Source organism: Oncorhynchus clarkii, chromosome 12, assembly GCF_045791955.1.
Source record: "Oncorhynchus clarkii lewisi isolate Uvic-CL-2024 chromosome 12, UVic_Ocla_1.0, whole genome shotgun sequence".
In the NCBI taxonomy this organism is placed as follows: domain Eukaryota; kingdom Metazoa; phylum Chordata; class Actinopteri; order Salmoniformes; family Salmonidae; genus Oncorhynchus; species Oncorhynchus clarkii.
The window spans coordinates 58,878,967-58,900,267 of NC_092158.1; the positions used below are offsets into that span (position 1 = coordinate 58,878,967).

The 21,301-nt window shown below is 46.1% G+C and overlaps 1 protein-coding gene across 4 annotated transcripts in view; it reads left to right on the forward strand.

Annotated features, from left to right (window-relative positions):
• The window catches only part of LOC139420868 (phosphatidylinositol-3,5-bisphosphate 3-phosphatase MTMR4-like), a 159,527-nt gene that overhangs the window by 133,346 nt on the left and 4,880 nt on the right, over window positions 1-21,301 (forward strand). For all 4 annotated transcript variants that reach the window (XM_071171240.1, XM_071171241.1, XM_071171242.1 and 1 more), the window contains 10 exons: window positions 1,346-1,459; window positions 3,618-3,820; window positions 5,262-5,390; window positions 11,801-11,912; window positions 12,634-12,829; window positions 13,072-13,257; window positions 16,988-17,158; window positions 17,521-17,675; window positions 18,009-19,584; window positions 19,731-19,841. In XM_071171240.1, the coding sequence (XP_071027341.1) occupies window positions 1,346-1,459; window positions 3,618-3,820; window positions 5,262-5,390; window positions 11,801-11,912; window positions 12,634-12,829; window positions 13,072-13,257; window positions 16,988-17,158; window positions 17,521-17,675; window positions 18,009-19,584; window positions 19,731-19,841 (2,953 nt within the window). The remainder of the gene's footprint in view (window positions 1-1,345; window positions 1,460-3,617; window positions 3,821-5,261; window positions 5,391-11,800; window positions 11,913-12,633; window positions 12,830-13,071; window positions 13,258-16,987; window positions 17,159-17,520; window positions 17,676-18,008; window positions 19,585-19,730; window positions 19,842-21,301) is intronic.

Here is a 21,301-nt window from a genome sequence, read left to right on the forward strand (position 1 = left end):
GAGCCCTCTCCTGTACTCCCTGTTCACCCACGACTGCGTGGCCACGCACGCCTCCAACTCAATCATCAAGTTTGCGGACGACACAACAGTGGTAGGCTTGATTACCAACAACGACGAGACGGCCTACAGGGAGGAGGTGAGGGCCCTCGGAGTGTGGTGTCAGGAAAATAACCTCACACTCAACGTCAACAAAACTAAGGAGATGATTGTGGACTTCAGGAAACAGCAGAGGGAACACCCCCCTATCCACATCGATGGAACAGTAGTGGAGAGGGTAGCAAGTTTTAAGTTCCTCGGCATACACATCACAGACAAACTGAATTGGTCCACTCACACAGACAGCATTGTGAAGAAGGCGCAGCAGCGCCTCTTCAACCTCAGGAGGCTGAAGAAATTCGGCTTGTCACCAAAAGCACTCACAAACTTCTACAGATGCACAATCGAGAGCATCCTGGCGGGCTGTATCACCGCCTGGTACGGCAACTGCTCCGCCCTCAACCGTAAGGCTCTCCAGAGGGTAGTGAGGTCTGCACAACGCATCACCGGGGGCAAACTACCTGCCCTCCAGGACACCTACACCACCCGATGTCACAGGAAGGCCATAAAGATCATCAAGGACATCAACCACCCGAGCCACTGCCTGTTCACCCCGCTATCATCCAGAAGGCGAGGTCAGTACAGGTGCATCAAAGCTGGGACCGAGAGACTGAAAAACAGCTTCTATCTCAAGGCTATCAGACTGTTAAACAGCCACCACTAACATTGAGTGGCTGCTGCCAACACACTGACACTGACTCAACTCCAGCCACTTTAATAATGGGAATTGATGGGAAATGATGTAAATATATCACTAGCCACTTTAAACAATGCTACCTTATATAATGTTACTTACCCTACATTATTCATCTCATATGCATACGTATATACTGTACTCTATATCATCGACTGTATCCTTATGTAATACATGTATCACTAGCCACTTTAACTATGCCACTTTGTTTACATACTCATCTCATATGTATATACTGTACTCGATACCATCTACTGTATCTGCCTATGCTGCTCTGTACCATCACTCATTCATATATCCTTATGTACATATTCTTTATCCCCTCACACTGTGTACAAGACAGTAGTTTTGGAATTGTTAGTTAGATTACTTGTTGGTTATTACTGCATTGTCGGAACTAGAAGCACAAGCATTTCGCTACACTCGCATTAACATCTGCTAACCATGTGTATGTGACAAATAAAATTTGATTTGATTTGATTTGATTTAAATCAAGGGGTCTGACTTCATAATCTGTATAACCCTAACCTGTCCCCTCATCTTCTCTCCTGCCAGGTTGTGCTCCAGCTACCCCCAGAAGCTGCTGGTGCCAGTGTGGATCACAGACAAGGAGCTGGAGAGTGTCGGCTCCTTCAGGTCCTCCAAGAGGATCCCTGTGGTGGTCTACAGGTACACAGAAGACACACACACCATAACGTACACACACACACACACACCATAATGTACACATCATACACACACACACACACACACACACCATAACGTACACACACACCATAATGTACACACACACACACACCATACCATACACACATGCACATCATACTCACACACCATAACGTACACACACACACATCATACCATACACACACACCATGATGTACACACACCATAACGTACACACACACACACACACACACACCATAACGTACACACATCATACCAAACACACACACACATTATACACACACACATCATACACACACCATAAAGTACACACACACAATAACGTACAAACACACATCATACACACACCATAATGTACACACACACACATCATACCATACACACACACACATCATACCATACACACACACCATAATGTACACACACACAGATACATCATACCATACACACACATCCGCCATACTACACACAAACACGTTGTACATTTTATTCAATTAGCAGACGCTCTTATCCAGAGCGACTAACAGTTAATGTGTTCATCTTAAAGGATCGTTTTTGTTCTATTGATGTGCAAGAAGACAGAAATACAGCTGGTATGAGTTTTGCATCATATGTTTAGGTAACTAGGTGAAATCAACCACATATCACAGACATAGTAAGTTTTTAAAAAATCTCAAAAGAGCAGCTATCAGCAAAGTCAGAGCTAGTAAGAAAAGACAAGCGAGTGTTCTTGCAAGAAAGGCAAGGGGCTCCTGAGTGGCGCAGGGGTCTACGGCTGTATCCAGGCTAAGGCTGAATGAATCCAGGCTGAATCCAGGCTGTCTAAGGCTGAATCCAGGCTAAGGCTGAATCCAGGCTGTATCACAATCGGCTGTGATTAGGAGTCCCATAGGGAAGTGCATAATTGGCCCAACGTCTTCTGTGTTTGGCCGGTGTAGGCCATCATTGTAAATAAGAATTTGTTATTAACTGACTTGCTTGGTTAAATAAATAAAAGTGTTTATTTTGTATTTGTTTTCTGGGGAGGGCTACTTTGTAAAGCGTTTTTCAGGCTTCTTTGTAAGATTGGTAGGCACTCAGCTGTCCTGATGTTAGGGGGAAGCTTGTTCCACTATTTGGGTGCCAGGACAGAGATGAGCTTAGACTGGGATGAGCGGGAGCCAGTCCCTCATAGTGGTGGGAGGGACAAGAGATGAGCTTAGACTGGGATGAGCGGGAGCCAGCCCCTCATAGTGGCGGGAGGCCCAAGAGATGAGCTTAGACTGGGATGAGCGGGAGCCAGCCCCTCATAGTGGTGGGAGGGCCAAGAGATTAACTTAGACTGGGATGAGCGGGAGCCAGCCCCTCATAGTGGTGGGAGGGCCAAGAGATGAAAGGTGGCAGAACAGAGTGCTCAGGTTGGGGTGTAGGGTTTCAACATAGACTAAAGGTATGTAGGGGCAGTTTCCTTTGCTGCTACGTAGGCAAGCAGCAGGGTCTTGAAATGGATGTGAGCTTCGATTGTGAGCTACAGGAGAGTGCGAAAGTGCAGGGTGACATGGGAGAACTTGTTATGGTTGAGAACCAGGCGGGCTGCGGTGTTGTGGGGGAGTTGCAGGGCTTTGATGGCTGAAGCGGGTAAGCTTGCAGTAGTCCAGACGGGAGAGGTCAATTGCCTGGACCTATACCATTTCCGGTGTGATGTTGTAGAGCATGATTGTAGAACTCAAAGAATGACAGGGTGTTGTCCAGGATTATGCCCAGGTTCTTTGCACTCCATAGGGTTGGGAAACCGTAGAGTTGTCAACCGTGATAAAAAGCTTTTGGAGCGGGAAGTCCTTCCTTGGGAGGAAGGGCTTGTCATCTTGTCCGTCTTGTAGAGTTTGAGGTGAGGGGCCAACATCCAAGCTGAGATGTCAGCCAGGCACGCAGAGATACGTGTTGCCACCTGGATGTCAAAAGGGGGGAAGGCAGGAAGGAGGAAGAAAAAACTGAAGAAAACACACACACACACTGTCACATTTTAAATATCCTCACCATTCCACACCTAAGTAGCAACACATTCCAAACAATGATCATTTGACTGTTGACCTGCTCTGGTTTTTTATTGCATGTCTACTTATGGTTGGTCCCCACTCTCTCTCCTGTGACGTCCCACCAGGCACCAGAGGAATGGGGCAGTGATCGCCCGTTGCAGCCAGCCAGAGATCAGCTGGTGGGGCTGGAGAAACACAGAGGATGAATACTTGGTCACCTCCATCGCTAAGGCCTGTCTGATGGACCCAGGGGCCAGGGTCACCTGTGGGGCCGCAGCCTGCAGCCGGCCCCGAGGGGAGGGCCCAGACAGCTCCGACGGCGACTTTGGTACGGCTGACAGAGCTTTATTATTTGACCTTTACGATACCTGATAAGTTGCCTGAGAGAGAGAACACATTCTCATCTGAAAGAATCTCTCAGCGCTTGCTTTAGCAGTTCTTTCCAGTCTTTTGAAACCAGTAGGAATGATAACTTGTTTATGGATAACTGTAGCCATTTCAGCTCATTCAGTTTGCACTGTCCCAAAAACAACCCCAATTAGATTGATGAGAACTAGCTATGAAGACATAAGTGCCTGGGAATATGCCATTCTCAATTAATACATTCACATTGGCGTGCAATTATGTCTGGTTCACACGCACACACACACACACACACACCTCGCCCACATACATTGTGGCTGGACAAAGGATAAATTGTCGCCAGTCAAGACCGGATGTGTATGGGCAAAATCGCTGTGGCTCTCTTGTTTGTTACCTTGTTTTCATGTTGGAGGCCAAGAATGTGGGGCCCATTTTGGGAGTGACTGTTCCCTCTCTCTCTTCCATTCACTTTGTGTGTAAATGACTGTGACATGAATGCAGATGGGAGAACAACGGTGGGCTGCACACAGTCTACTACTCTCCAAGTTTCTGTCTCGACTCTTCTAGTTAGACAGCTTTGAGCTTGTTGAGTTTCTATACAACACCATTGTTCTAACTCAACACAAAATATTGGCTTCTCTTCACAAAAAATGGACAGCGGGACAGAAGTTGGATCCAGTGAAAGGACTAGCCCTTTTCAGAGAGGGAACTAAAGGCTAAATGCACCCCGAATCTATTCCCATCACTTTTCTGTGTTGAGGGGGGTAACATGGAGTAATAGAATTGACTTCCTGAATGCCAGGACATTGATTCAGTTGAGTGGGAGAGGGATATCCTGGTCCCAGATCAGTGTGTCCTCAATTGCCCACTATAGGAGTGAGTCGTGGTAGCTGTTACTGAGCGATGCTGCAGTGGTCATCATCAGGAGGAGATATTGATCGTCTCAAGGGGACGAGCTGAGAGCTGAGCCAGCACGATTGTTCATCATGGCCCTGTTCCTAACACTCCTCTCTCTGTTTATCCCCAGTTCATCCCCTATCGCTCAGTCTCTCACGCTCTCTCACCCTATTCCATCCCAAAATCTTTCATGCTCTCTACCTGTCCACCTCTTCCCTTTCACTCTCCCTCCATCTCTTAATCTCTACCTTTTCCCTGTCAACATCTCTCGTTCCCTCTCTCCTATGCTCCATCTCTCATTATCTGCCTGTCCCCTAAACACACCACCCTCCGAACTCTCCATCTGTCATTCTCTTTACCTCCCTCCACCTCACATCTCTCATTCTCTCTACCTGTCCCCTATCTGGGCCATTCCATCTATATGTTTCTCTCCATCCCTCATTCTGCCTCTACCTTTCCCCCACACCACTAAAACTGAAATATAAATCCTCTCTTTCTCTCTGCCTCAGACTCCTCTCTGACAGGATGTTCAGGCCCTGATGCCAACGCTGCGCCACAGAAGCTTCTCATTCTCGACGCCCGCTCCTATACTGCTGCAGTGGCCAACCGCGCCAAGGGAGGTGGCTGCGAGTGTGAAGGTCAGTACACCAGGCCTGAAATGTAATGATTTTAAGAGGTGCCCTATTCTGCTAGGGCACTAAGACCATTAACCTAAATAGCCAATTAAATTAATTGGAAAACCAAAAAATAAGTTAAATTAACTGTACATAAATAATTAGCCTACATGTCAAAGTATAGGTGATAGACTATGCATATTGGCTACAGCCTCTTATGTCCACAAAGATACTGACATGAGGGAGGCGCCAGAAAATGTAGCCAAACTTTGAGACTTAATTACTTACAGTGCCTTCTGAAAGTATTCAGACCCCTTGACTTTTTACACATTCTGTAAGGTTACAACTAGAGCTCAACCGAGCCGATACCGATACCGATTATTGGAGGACCAAAAAAAAGCAGATACCGATTAATCGGCCGATTTTTATATATATATATATATATATATATATATATATATATATATTTTGTTGTAATAATGACAATTACAACAAAACTGAATGAGCAATGAACACTTTTATTTTAACTTAATATAATACATAAATACAATCTATTTAGTCTCAAATAAATAATGAAACATGCTCAATTTGGTTTAAATAATGCAAAAAAACAGTGTTGGAGAAGAGAGTAAAAGTGCAATATGTGCCATGTAAAAAAGCTAACGTTTAAGTTCCTTGCTCGGAACATATGAAAGCTGGTGGTTCAATATTCCCAGTTAAGAAGTTTTAGGTTGTAGTTATTTAAGGAATTATGACGCGTCGACGATTTCTCTCTATACCATTTGTATTTCATATACCTATTGGATGTTCTTATGAGCACTATAGTATTGCCAGCCTAATCTCAGGAGTTGATAGGCTTGAAGTCATAAACAGCGCTGTGCTTCAAGCATTGAGAAGAGCTGCTGGCAAATGCAGGAAAGTGCGGTTTGAATGAATGCTTACGAGCCTGATGCTGCCTACCACTGCTCTATCAAATTTCAAATCATAGACTTAATTGTAATATAATAAACACAGAAATACGAGACTTTGGTCATTAATATGGTAAAATCCGGAAACTATCATTTCGAAAACAAAATGTTTATTCTTTCATTGAAATACGGAACAGTTCCGTATTTTATCGAACGGGTGGCAACCCTAAGTCTAAATATTTCTGTTACATTGCACAACCTTCAATGTTATGCCATAATTATGTAAAATTCTGGTAAATTAGTTCGCAACGAGCCAGGTGGCCCAAACTGTTGCATATACCCTGACACAATTTCCCTAGTTAATATTGACTGCTGACATTAATTTATTCTAACTAAATATGCAGGTTTTAAAAAATATTCTTCTGTGTATTGATTTTAAGAAAGGCATTGATGGTTAGGTACATTCGTGCAACGATTGTGCTTTTTTTGCGAATTGCGTTTTTATTAAATCATCCCCCGTTTGGCAAAGTAGGCTGTGATTCGATGATAAATTCCAGGCACCGCATTGATTATATGCAACGCAGGACAAGCTAGTTAAACTAGTAATATCATCAACCATGTGTAGTTAACTAGTGATTATTTGAAGATTGATAAGTTTAATGCTAGCTAGCAACTTACCTTGGCTCCTTGATGCACTCGCGTAACAGGTAGTCAGCTTACCATGCAGTTTCCTCGTGGAATGCAATGTAATTGGCCAAAAATGCCGATAACCGATTGTTATGAAAACTTTAAATAGGCCCTAATTCGGCCATGCCGAATAACCTTATTCTAAAATGTATGGATTAAAGAAAGAAAAAATACTCAATCTACACACATTACCCCTTTTGCTAATATTTTTTTTAATAAATACATATACATAAGTATTCAGACCCTTTACTCAGTACTTTGTTTAAGCACCTTTGGCAGCGATTACATCCTTGGGTCGTCTACAAGTTTGGCACACCTGTATTTGGGGAGTTTCTCCCATTCTTCTCAGCAGATCCGCTCAAGCTCTGTCAGGTTGGATGGGGCCCATCGCCGCACAGCTATTTTCAGGTCTCTCCAGAGATGTTCAGTCGGGTTCAAGTCTGGGCTCTGGCTGGGCCACTCAAGGACATTCAGAGACTTGTCCCAAAGCCACTCCTGCGTTGTCTTGGCTGTGTGCTTAGGGTCGTTGTCCTGTTGGAAGGTGAACCTTCACCCCTGTCTGAGGACCTGAGCTCTCTGGAGCAAGTTTTCATCAAGGATCAATTCAATTCAATTCAAATGTATTTATATAGCCCTTCGTACATCAGCTGATATCTCAAAGTGCTGTACAGAAACCCAGCCTAAAACCCCAAACAGCAAGCAATGCAGGTGTAGAAGCACGGTGGCTAGGAAAAACTCCCTAGAAAGGCCAAAACCTAGGAAGAAACCTAGAGAGGAACCCGGCTATGTGGGGTGGCCAGTCCTCTTCTGGCTGTGCCGGGTGAAGATTATAACAGAACATGGCCAAGATGTTCAAATGTTCATAAATGACCAGCATGGTCCAATAATAATAAGGCAGAACAGTTGAAACTGGAACAGCAGCACGGCCAGGTGGACTGGGGACAGCAAGGAGTCATCATGTCAGGTAGTCCTGAGGCATGGTCCTAGGGCTCAGGTCCTCCGAGAGAGAGAAAGAGAGAATTAGAGAGAGCACACTTAAATTCACACAGGGCACCGAATAGGACAGGAGATATAACAAACTGACCCTAGCCCCCCGACACAAACTACTGCAGCATAAATACTGGAGGCTGAGACAGGAGGGGTCAGGAGACACTGTGGCCCCATCCGAGGACACCCCCGGACAGGGCCAAACAGGAAGGATATAACCCCACCCACTTAGCCAGAGCACAGCCCCCACACCACTAGAGGGATATCTTCAACCACCAACTTACCATCCTGAGACAAGGCCGAGTATAGCCCACAAAGATCTCCGCCACGGCACAACCCAAGGGGGGGCGCCAACCCAGACAGGAAGATCACATCAGTGACTCAACCCACTCAAGTGACGCACCCCTCCTAGGGACGGTATGAAAGAGCCCCAGTAAGCCAGTGACTCAGCCCCTGTAATAGGGTTAGAGGCAGAGAATCCCAGTGGAAAGAGGGGAACCGGCCAGGCAGAGACAGCAAGGGCGGTTCGTTGCTCCAGAGCCTTTCCGTTCACCTTCCCACTCCTGGGCTAGACTACACTCAATCATATGACCCACTGAAGAGATGAGTCTTCAGTAAAGACTTAAAGGTTGAGACCGAGTTTGCGTCTCTTACATGGGTAGGCAGACCATTCCATAAAAATGGAGCTCTATAGGAGAAAGCCCTGCCTCCAGCTGTTTGCTTAGAAATTCTAGGGACAATTAGGAGGCCTGCGTCTTGTGACCGTAGCGTACGTGTTGGTATGTACGGCAGGACCAAATCAGAGAGATAGGTAGGAACAAGCCCATGTAATGCTTTGTAGGTTAGCAGTAAAACATTGAAATCAGGCCTTGCCTTGACAGGAAGCCAGTGTAGGGAGACTAGCACTGGAGTAATATGATCACATTTTTTGGTTCTAGTCAGGATTCTAGCAGCCGTATTTAGCACTAACTGAAGTTTATTTAGTGCTTTTTCCGGGTAGCCGGAAAGTAGAGCATTGCAGTAGTCTAACCTAGAAGTGACAAAAGCATGGATACATTTTTCTGCATAATTTTTGGACAGAAAGTTTCTGATTTTTGCAATGTTACCCAGATGGAAAAAAGCTATCCTTGAAATGGTCTTGATATGTTCTTCAAAAGAGAAATCAGGGTCCAGAGTAACGCCGAGGTCCTTCACAGTTTTATTTGAGACGACTGTACAACCATTAAGATTAATTGTCAGATTCAACAGAAGTCCTCTTTGTTTCTTGGGACCTAGAACAAGCATCTCTGTTTTGTCCGAGTTTAAAAGTAGAAAGTTTGCAGCCATCCACTTATGTCTGAAACACATGCTCCTAGCGAGGGCAATTTTGGGGCTTCACCATGTTTCATTGAAATGTACAGCTGTGTTTCATCCGCATAGCAGTGAAAGTTAACATGTTTTCGAATGACATCCCCCAAGAGGTAAAATATATAGTGAAAACAATAGTGGTCCTAAAACGGAACCTTGAGGAACACCGAAATTTACAGTTGATTTGTCAGAGGACAAACCATTCACAGAGACAAACTGATATCTTTCCGACAGATAAGATCTAAACCAGGCCAGAACTTGTCCGTGTAGACCAATTTGGGTTTCCAATCTCTCCAAAAGAATGTGGTGATCGATGGACCTTCAATGCTGTAGAAATGTTTTGGTACCCTTCCCCAGATCTGTGCCTCGACACAATCCTGTTTCGGAGCTCGACGGACAATTCCTGGTTTTTGCTCTGAAATGCACTGTCAACTGTACTTTGCTCCGTTCATCTTTCCCTCGATCCTGACTAGTCTCCCAGTCCCTGCCACTGAAAAACATCCCCACAGCATGATGCTGCCACCAACATGCTTCACCGTAGGGACGGCGCCAGGTTTCTTCCAGACGTTGCGCTTGGCATTCAGGCCAAAGAGTTCAATCTTGGTTTCATCAGACCATATAATCTTGTTTCTCATGTTCTGAGAGTTTTTAGGTGCCTTTTGGCAAGCTCCAAGCGGGCTGTCATGTGCCTTTTACTGATGAGTGGCTTCCGCCTGGCCACTCTACCATAAAGGTGTGTTTGGTGGAGTGCTGCAGAGATGGTTGTCCTTCTGGAAGGTTCTCCCATCTCCACAGAGGAAGTCTCTAGTCAGAGTGAGCAAAGAACAAGGCCTTTCTCCCTCGATTGCTCAGTTTGGCCGGGCGGCCAGCTCCAGGAAGGGTCTTGGTGCTTCCAAACTTCTTCCATTTAAGAATGGAGGCCACTGTGTTCTTGGGGACCTTCAATGCTGCAGAAATGTTTTGGTACCCTTCCCCAGATCTGTGCCTCGACACAATACTGTTTCGGAGCTCTACGGACAATTCCTGGTTTTTGCTCTGAAATGCACTGTCAACTGTGGGACCTCATATAGACAGGTGTGTGCCTTTCCAAATCATGTCCAATCAATTGAATTTACCACAGGTGGACTCCAATGAAGTTGTAGAAACATCTCAAACATGATCAATCGAAACAGGATGCACCTGAGTTCAATTTCAAAGGTTGTTTTTGTTTGAATACTTATGTAGGGTCTGAATACTTATGTAAATAAGGTATTTCATTTAAAAAATATTTAATACATTTGCAACCATTAAAAAAAAAAAACTGTTTTGGCTTTGTCATTATGGGGTATTGTGTGTAGATTGATGAGGATTTTTTTTTTCTTTAATCCATTTTAGAATAATGCTGTAATGTAACAAAGAGGAAAACGTCAAGGGGTCTGAATACTTTCCGGTACTGTATATTGGCTAAACTCCAGTCATATTTGACAAAAATAGTGTATTATAACCACCTAGAGTCACCCCAATCTAAGTAACATAATACAAAATCCCCATCAAATCCGTCACTTTCAGCTAGAAATATGTTTTTTGAATCTGCCGATGTCGCACTTCCGCATCTGCAGTGAAAGGTGGCAGAACTAGAACGGCGTTTGTCAGACCATGAGACATCCTGAAAATCCATCTTCTCACAAAAACGTCTGTAGCGTCTGAACAGTTTGATCTACTAATATGACCATTCTATGGAAAAGGGAGACTCTCACGAACATGATGGTGGTCTCCGTGTTGCTCTACAACCCCCCAAAAGTGTCAGGGGACTCGTCTGAAGGTAACCGGTACTGGTAAAAATTTAAAAAATGAATGCCCAAAAAAAGAGGTTAAATATGTGTGAGAAAAATATATATTTCCTGAGCTTTCTTAGATATAGGACAAACACTTCAAAACCTTATGATTTTGGGGGTGGACTGTATTTTTTGCCATTTATTAATGTGTTATTCAATGTATTTCACTGGGCTACAGGAGTAAAGGCCAAGTTCAATATTTTATCAAATATTTTTTTTTTTTTTTTTTTTTTTTTTTATACCTTAAGGGGTCCTAAAATTCCAAATCAGATAGCTAAATGATCCATAGTATGACCATCTTAAAACAAAAGGCAGAGGCGTAACATGACATGGCCCCACACTGTGGGTCTATTTCTCCCTCTGGGAGATGCTGTCATGAGCCGCTCACATTGGTCTTGTTGACATTCAGACCTGTCAATCTGTCAAATCACCTGACAGTAGCCTAGCCTGTTTTCTTTCAAGTGGATGTGTTCTGAGCTTGAGCACAACCGTAATCAATCATCTTTACAGCTCACTCTCCCTAAGCAGTAAAGATTGTACTTGGTGTTTTATTCTGACTGATGATATTTTTGTCTTTGTGTGTCTGCAGGGTACTAATACCCCATGTGACGGAAGTTATTGTGTGTGTGTTCCTGTGTGTTTCCTAGTATTACCCTAACTGTAGTCTGAGTGATTATGTTTTTGTTTTCAGAGTACTACCCTAACTGTGAGGTGATGTTCATGGGCATGGCCAACATCCACTCCATTAGGAACAGCTTCCAGTCCCTCCGAACAGTCTGTAGCCAGATCCCTGACCCTGGGAAGTAAGTGGATCCATCTGACCTTTCTCTCCCTCCCTCCCTCCCTCCCTCCATCCTTCTCTTTCTCTTTTCATCCCTCTATCCCCTTCTCCAGGCCTCAGTAAGGTTACACCACAGGGAGAAGGGGAATGCAGCCAGCCGCAATCCAGCCCCGTTCCCGCTGGGCAGGATAGCTGTCTGGCCTGAAGTGTGTGTGTGTGTGTGTGTGTCTCAAACCTGGCTTAAAATACAATTTGAAATTATTTAAAATACTTGAACTGTGCTTTATTGAGCTTGTCTGTCACAATGGACGCAATAGAAGAGTCCCAAAAGGGCAAACACGCCCACCTGGCATTCTAGGTTAGGCTAAAGAAAATGCTTGAAGTACTTAAAAGATTTCAAATAATATTTGTCCCAGGTCTTTTGTGTGTGACTGTCTCCTTGCATGTAGAGAGTGCATGCCCCAACTCCCAAACTGGAATCAGTGACATCACATGATGCACACGAGGGCTTTTCTAGTGGTAGATTTCCTGGTATTCTAAAAGAGGTGCTGTAGTGACCCCTTTTAAAATGACAGAGCCCATTACAGATCTAGGTCAGGGGCTTCACTTCCCGCTGCCACACCCCCCTCCCCGGTGTCCTCAGGCTTACTCTACCCATCGTTATTTATTTACCTCCCTCAGAATGCATTCTAAAACCTCTATACCTGTTCTGATTGGTCCCACCTTGGCTTGTGTATTCCCAGCTGGCTTTCTGCTCTGGAGAGCACCCGTTGGCTGCAGCACCTATCCGTCATGCTGAAGGCTGCCACTCTAGTGTGCTCTGCTGTGGAAAGGGAGGGACGTCCTGTCCTGGTGCATTGTTCAGACGGGTGGGACCGCACCCCACAGATTGTGGCTCTTGCCAAGATCTTGCTGGACCCCTTCTATAGGACACTAGAGGTAGACACACATACACACTCACACTCTGACACGTTCTGACCCCTGGCCCTTAGGATACTGTGGTCACTAAGACTAACACTGATGCAGCAAATCTCAGGTTTTGTTACATTTTGATAGTGAAAGTTCATGGTATTACCAATTGTTTCGCACACCCTATTGAATTGACCAAAAACACACACACACCTTTTTTATGCCATGGTGTGAGAAACACAACTGAACCCCCCCCACCCACCCATCCACAGGGTTTCCAGGTACTGGTGGAGACAGAGTGGTTGGACTACGGTCATAAGTTTGGCGATCGCTGCGGTCACCAGGAGAGTGCTGAGGATGTGAATGAGCAGTGTCCTGTCTTCCTACAGTGGCTAGACTGTGTTCACCAGCTGCTCAAACAGTTCCCCTGCTTCTTCGAGTTCAACGAGGCATTCTTGGTATGTACAGTAGGCTACACTTACCACCTCTCCTTTTCGATTTAATTCTCTCACTTTCCTTTACCCAATCATTCTCTTCTCTCTCTTTTTCTCTCCTTTCTCTTTCTCTTTGCCTTCACCTTCTCTCTCTTTCTACCTGGCAATTTTACTACTCTTCTGTTGGCATAGGACATGTCTTGACGATTTATTTTACGTTTGTACATAAGAGGTATCAGACAGTAACCTTTGAACAAAGTATTATGTGTATTGTGTCTTAAAGTGTACATACAAATCAAATCCAATTTTATTTGTCACATACACATGGTTAGCAGTTGTTAATGCAAGTGTAGCGAAATGCTTGTGCTTCTAGTTCCGACAATGCGGTAATAACCAACGAGTAATCTAACCTAACAATTCCAAAACTACTACCTTATACACAGAAGTGTAAAGGGATAAAGAATATGTACATAAAGATATATGAATGAGTGATGATACAGAACGGCATAGGCAAGATGCAGTAGGTGGTATCGAGTACAGTAGAAACATATGAGATGAGTAATGTAGGGTATGTAAACAAAGTGGCATAGTTTAAAGTGGCTAGTGATACATGTATTACATAAAGATGCAGTACATGATATAGAGTACAGTATATACATATGAGATGAGTAATGTAGGGTATGTAAACATTATATTAAGTAGCATTGTTTAAAGTGGCTAGTGACATATTTTTCCATCAATTTCCATTATTAAAGTGGCTGGAGTTGAGTCAGTGTGTTTGCAGCAGCCACACAATGTTAGTGGTGGCTGTTTAACAGTCTGATGGCCTTGAGATAGAAGCTGTTTTTCAGTCTCTCGGTCCCTGCTTTGATGCACCTGTGCTGACCTCGCCTTCTGGATGATAGCGGGGTGAACAGGCAGTGGCTCGGGTGGTTGTTGTCCTTGATGATCTTTATGGCCTTCCTGTGACATCGGGTAGAGTAGGTGTCCTGGAGGGCAGGTAGTTTGCCCCGGTGATGCGTTGTGCAGACCTCACTACCCTCTGGAGAGCCTTACGGTTGTGGGCGGAGCAGTTGCCGTACCAGGCGGTGATACAGCCCGACAGGATGCTCTCGACCGTGCATCTGTAGAAGTTTGTGAGTGCTTTTGGTGACAAGCCGAATTTCTTCAGCCTCCTGAGGTTGAAGAGGCGCTGCTGTGCCTTCTTCACGACGCTGTCTGTGTGGGTGGACCAATTCGGTTTGTCCGTGATGTGTACGCCGAGGAACTTAAAACTTACTACCCTCTCCACTACTGTCCCGTCGATGTGGATAGGGGGGTGCTCCCTCTGCTGTTTCCTGAAGTCCACAATCATATCCTTTGTTTTGTTGACGTTGAGTGTGAGGTTATTTTCCTGACACCACACTCCGAGGTCCCTCACCTCCGCCCTGTAGGCCGTCTCGTCATCGTTGGTAATCAAGCCTACCACTGTAGTGTCGTCCGCAAACCTGATGGAGTTGGAGGCGTGCATGGCCACGCAGTCGTGGGTGAACAGGGAGTACAGGAGAGGGCTCAAAACGCACCCTTGTGGGGCCCCAGTGTTGAGGATCAGCGGGGTGGAGATGTTGTTACCTACCCTTACCACCTGGGGGCGGCCCGTCAGGAAGTCCCAGTTGCACAGGGCGGGGTCGAGACCCAGGGTCTCTAGCTTGATTATGAGTTTGGAGGGTACTAGGGTCTAGGGTGTCAGGTATTGTGGAGGTGATATGGTCCTTGACTAGTCTCTCAAAGCACTTCATGATGAGCTCAGTTACCTTAGCTTTCTTGGGAACAGGAACAATGGTGGCCCTCTTGAAGCATGTGGGAACAGCAGACTGGGATAAGGATTGATTGAATATGTCCGTAAACACACCAGCCAGCTGGTCTGCGCATGCTCTGAGGACGCGGCTGGGGATGCCGTCTGGGACTGCAGCCTTGCGAGGGTTAACACGTTTAAATGTTTTACTCACGCCGGCTGCAGTGAAGGAGAGTCCGCAGGTTTTGGTTGCGGGCCGTGTCAGTGGCACTGTATTGTCCTCAAAGCGGGCAAAAAAGTTTAGTCTGTCTGGGAGTAAGACATCCTGGTCCGCGACGGGGCTGGTTTTCTTTTTGTAATCCGTGATTGACTGTAGACCCTGCCACATACCTCTTGTGTCTGAGCCGTTGAATTGTGACTCTACTTTGTCTCTATACTGACGCTTAGCTTGTTTGATTGCCTTGCGGAGGGAATAGCTACACTGTTTGTATTCGGTATTCATGTTTCCGGTCACCCTGCCCTGGTTAAAAGCAGTGGTTCGTGCTTTCAGTTTCATGTGAATGCTGCCATCAATCCACGGTTTCTGGTTTGGGAATGTTTTAATTGTTGCTATGGGTACGACATCGTCAATGCACTTTCTAATGAACTCGCTCACCGAATCATCGTATTCGTCAATGTTGTTGGACGCAATGCGGAACATATCCCAATCCACGTGAACGAAGCAGTCTTGAAGCGTGGAATCAGATTGGTCGGACCAGCGTTGAACAGACCTGAGCGCGGGAGCTTCTTGTTTTAGTTTCTGTCTGTAGGCTGGGAGCAACAAAATGGAGTCGTGGTCAGCTTTTCCGAAAGGAGGGCGGGGGAGGGCCTTATATGCGTCGCGGAAGTTAGAAAAACAATGATCCAGGGTTTTACCAGCCCAGTTGCGCAATCAATATGCTGATGCAATTTAGGGAGTCTTGTTTTCAGATTAGCCTTGTTAAAATCCCCAGCTACAATGTATGTAGCCTCAGGATATGTAGTTTCCAGTTTGCATAGAGTCAAATAAAGTTTGTTCAGGGCCATCGATGTGTCTGCTTGGGGGTGAATATATACGGCTGTGATTATAATCGAAGAGAATTCCCTTGGTAGATAATGCGGTCGACATTTGATTGTGAGGAATTCTAAGTCAGGTGAAAAGAAGGACTTGAGTTCCTGTACGTTGTTATGATCACACCACGTCTCGTTAATCATAAGGCATACCCCTCGCCCCTCTTCTTACCAGAAAGATGGTTGTTTCTGTCGGCGCGATGCGTGAAGAAACCAGCTGGCTGCACCGACTCCGATAGCGTCTCTCGAGTGAGCCATGTTTCCGTGATGCAAAGAACGTTACAATCTCTGATGTCTCTCTGGAATGCAACCCTTGCTCGGATTTCATCTACCTTGTTGTCAAGAGACTGGACATTGGCGAGTAGTATGCTAGGGAGCGGTGCGCAATGTGCCCGTCTCCGGAGCCTGACCAGAAGACAGCTTCGCTTGCCTCTTTTACGACGTCGTTGTTTTGGGTTGCCGGCTGGGATCCGATCCATTGTCCTGGGTGGAAGGCAGAACACAGGATCCACTTCGGGAAAGTCATATTCCTGGTAGTAATGATGGTGAGTTGACGTTGCTCTTATATTCAGTAGTTCCTCCCGACTGTATGTAATGAAACCTAAGATTACCTGGGGTACCAATGTAAGAAATAACACGTAAAAAATATAAATACTGCATAGTTTCCTAGGAACGCGAAGCGAAGTGAGGCGGCCATCTCTGTCGGCGCCGGAAGTCTCAGTATTGTGTCTCAGTATTGTGTGCTGTGCAAGGACTAAGAAAAAGCCATTGTAAAGGCATTGTAAAACTATATATACCTTTGGTCTCTTTGTTAAGAGTGTACGAGAGTGAGTGTATGTATTGTAAGGAATGTGTGTAGCGGCTAAATGTGTTGTGTTCCTCTCCTCCCAGGTCAAGCTGGTTCAGCACACATACTCGTGCCTGTACGGGACGTTCCTGTGTAACAACGGGCGGGAGAGAGAGGCCCGCAACATCTACAAACGCACCTGCTCCATCTGGTCTCTGCTCCGCACCGGCAACAAGAACTTCCAGAACTTCCTTTATATTCCCTGTCATGAGATGGTAACCTACCTCTACGGTCACGTTTTTCTTCTCTCTTCTTCTTCTGTTCTATACTATCCACATTATCTCCTCCCCTCTCCTCCATTTTCACATTGAGGCAAAGGTGCCAATCTTTCCCACGTCCAATACACTTCTGATGACGCCCAGGATCATAGTGTGTCGGTAATGAGTGGAGCTTTTTGATACTTTTGTTGACCTTTAAAAGAAAGGAAAGATGCTCTCATCCAAATATTCACGATGAATGCATAAAAAATAATATCGGCACCATTTATATGGATTTACTGAGACAAAACCTAATTTATGTGTTTGTCTTTTATTGACCTCTGCCCCCTGGTCCTCTCCTCCCTGTCCCCTGTGTCCAGGTGCTGCAGCCGGTGTGCCACACCCGGGCCCTGCAGCTGTGGACGGCCGTCTACTTGCCCACCTCCTCCCCCTGCACCACTGCCGAGGACGCCATGGAGCTCTACCTGTGCCCCTGCGCACAGGGAGATGAGCTCACCTCACAATCTCTCGACAGGTGGGGCTATCCCTTACCCACTCACTCCATTCATCCATCTCCGTCTCTATTCATCAATATAGCCCATTAGCGTTTTCGTAAGACCATTTACTTAATTTTATCTCAAGCCATCGTCGACCTACTTGTATTCCTTGTATTGCTCTGAGCTCTCTCTTCTCAAGGCTTATTAAATAAGGAGGCAACAGGCTTGTGGTGAAAACTGAAGGTGGGCTTGGTTCACTATCTTACATCTTGTTGCTCAGATCCAGCCTGCTCTCTAGTGGTACAGAAGGAAGCTCACAGATGAGGGAAGCTCCGTCAACTTGAGATTGGTATTTGTTCCCCTTTGTGCAGGCTTCCTAAGTCTCGCTCCATGGACAACCTGGTGTCGGCCTGTGAGAACGGGATGGCCCTCACCCGCACCTCTAGCGACCCCAACCTCAACAAGCACTGCCAGGAGGGCCGTACTGCCCATGGCTTGGAGCCTATGGCTGCTATAGGAGGAGGGGCGGAACCCGATAGCCCCGAGGACATCAGCCCTGACACGGGATTGGACGACAATGACTCGGAGGTGGAGCCTGTCACTCAGACTCCTCCTACCACACCCCTGGAGATGGAGCCAAGGGAAGAGGGCTTTGAGGAGGAGGAGTTGAGAGAGGAGATTTGTCTGACGACACAACCTCTGCCCTCCCTGCCCCTCCCCCCCGTCACTCTGGAGAAGGGCTTTCCCCACCCCACCCCTCTCCCCCTGCCCACACCCATTCTCCTCCATTCCCTCCCCCAGACCACCAGCCCCCATTGCCCTCCACCTCCCTTGCCACAACAGGCGGCTGACAGCCGCTACAGGACTGCTGAGGTCACTACCCACCCTGCCCGGGCAGCAGAAGCATGCCTACCTTCCCCACCTTCCTGGAAGGGCCCACTACCGGCAGCTGTTCTGAATGGGCCTATCACCAATGGCCTCCAGAACAGCCACTCAGTGTCTGCAGAGCTGCCGGCCCTCGAGCAGCTAGTTCCTCTATTCTCTATGGCCATGGAATACTCCACAGAGACCCTCACGGACAAAGCAGAGGCCCCACCAACACTGCCCCACAGCAGGAGAGAAAGTCTGGGCCAGACCCAGGCCCCAGAGTGGGCCTTACCCCAGGCCCAGACCCAGGCCCAGGGAGCGGAGAGAGAAGGGAAGAGGACAGAGGTTGTAAGTGGTAGAGAGCTGGTGCCTCTGAGAGAATGTGTAGTAGCAGTACCAAGAGTAGCAATGGCCTCCGCATCTACAGTGCCCCCTGTTGACAACAGCCAGGTAGTGGCGGTGCGACACCCGGTCTCCCAGAGCCAACTGAATGTCAGTGAGGAGCTGTCTCTCCTGGGCTCCCACTGGGAGAGTGTCCAGGGCCTGGTCCAGTCTGGCCTCCCAGCCAATCTCTCCTCAGGTCTCTGTCGGGCCCTCCAGCCCACCGCCTACCAGAGTCGACGCCTGGCTGGCAAGCTGCTCCGTGCCCAGGGCATGGCCGTGTCCAACGGGTTGCCTAACGGGGGTTCGCAGTGCTGCCGCAGGGAGAAGGAGGAAAGGGTCCGTGGCCCGGCCCCAGCCAGCTCCAGCCCAGTCCAGTCAGGCTGGCTCTCTGCAGTCAGAAGCAGCTCAGGCTATGCTGCCATCTGCAGCCAAACCAGCACCAGCACTCCACCCACCTCTTCAACCGGCCAGTTCTTACCAGCCTCTCCCTTCTCCCCGCCCTCCCTGGCCTACCTGGATGATGACGGGCTGCCGGTGCCCATGGACGCGGTGCAGCAGCGTCTCAGGCAGATCGAGGCGGGATATAAACAGGAAGTGGAAGTGCTGAGGAGACAGGTGCGCCAGCTGCAGATGAGGCTGGAGAGACAGTACGGCATGCCGCCCTCTGAGCCTGACGTCGACTACGAGGACGACATTGTGAGTAACTCTCACATGTAGACTTTAAACAGTAACCCAGTGTTGATAAACTCCCAATGTATTATTACTGTACTGTGAAATTATGACATATGTCTCTCGCTCTCAACCTGTCTCCCTCCCTCTCATATTAACCTGTCTGTTCCCAGACGTGTTTGCGTGAGTCAGACGACAGTGACGAGGAGGAAAGTCTGTCGGATCACAGCGAGGACTGTTTCTCCGAGGGCAGCTGGGACAGAGTGGAGCAGAAGGACACAGAGGTCAGCGTCCCTCATAGTCTGCTTCAGGTTTCTCTCTCTCTCTACTGCTTCTTATATATAACCCTATACTACACCTGTATACTACAGCCTCTCCTCTCCCACTCATCTTTCCACCTTTCAGATACGTACAGTGCCTTCAGAAAGTGTTCATATCCCTTGACTTATTCCAAATTTTCTTATTACAGCCTGAATTCAAAATGGATAAAAATAAATACTAATAATTCACCCATCTACACACAATACCGTATAATGTCAAAGTGAAAACATATTTTTAGAAATTTTTGCTCATTTATTATAAATTAAATACAGAAATATCTCATTTACAGTACATCAGTTTTCACACGCCTGAGTCAATACTTTGTAGAAGCACCTTTGACAGCAATTACTACTGTGAGTCTAAGCGCTTTCCACACCCGGATTGTGCAAGATTTGCCCATTATTCTTTAAAAAAAAAATCAAGCTCTGTCAAATTAGTTGTTGATCATTGCTAGACAACCATTTTCAGATCTTTCAAAACTTGCCATAGATTTTCAAGTAGAAGTCAAAACTGTAACTCGGACACTCGTGAATATTCACTGACTTCTTGGTAAGTAACTTCAGTGTAGATTTGGCCTGTACTTAGCTCCCTACCATTTTTTTTATCCTAAGAAACTCCCCAGTCCTTAACGATTACAAGCATACTCATAACATGATGCAGCCGCCACTATAATTGAAAATACCGAGAGTGGTACTCAGTAGTGTTTAATTGGATTTGCCAAAAACATAACACTTTGTATTAAGGACAAAAAGTTCATTGCTTTGCCAATTTATTTGCAGTATTATTTTAGTGCCTTGTTGCAAACAGGATGCAGGTTTTGGAATATTTTTATTCTGTACAGGCTTCCTTTTTTCGCTCTCAATTAATCAATTCAAGTCAAATGTATTTATATAGCTAGGAAAATCTCCCTAGAAAGGCCAAAACCTAGGAAGAAACCTAGAGAGGAACCAGGCTATGAGGGGCGGCCAGTCCTCTTCACATTATCTGATGTAACAATCTGTAGCTAGTTCTCTTGGCTTCCAGAACACAAAAACTAAAGTGAACTTCACCCTTTCTATTTGTTAACCTTAAATAAAAATAGCGAAACTAAAGAAAATATACAAAATGTTAGTCTCTAAACAAGTGAAATTACATTTTTCAAAATGTATATGTTTTTGTGGTGTGCCACATTCCATGTTGTATTTGTTGAGCCGACGTTTCATATTCGGTTCCACGCATTACAAACTGATTTAGGATCAGCTCTTACCATCACAGCCCAAACCTTCAGGCACATCAGAAACAATAAGACCGAACCTGGAACAGAATTTCTAACAAGCGCTAACAAAAGTAATTGTTTTGTGCGGAAGCACAATGTGTCACGGAGAGTTGCTGTGAAATAACCTATATTGGTGGTTAATAAGTAGAGTTAAACGGTATGATAGAC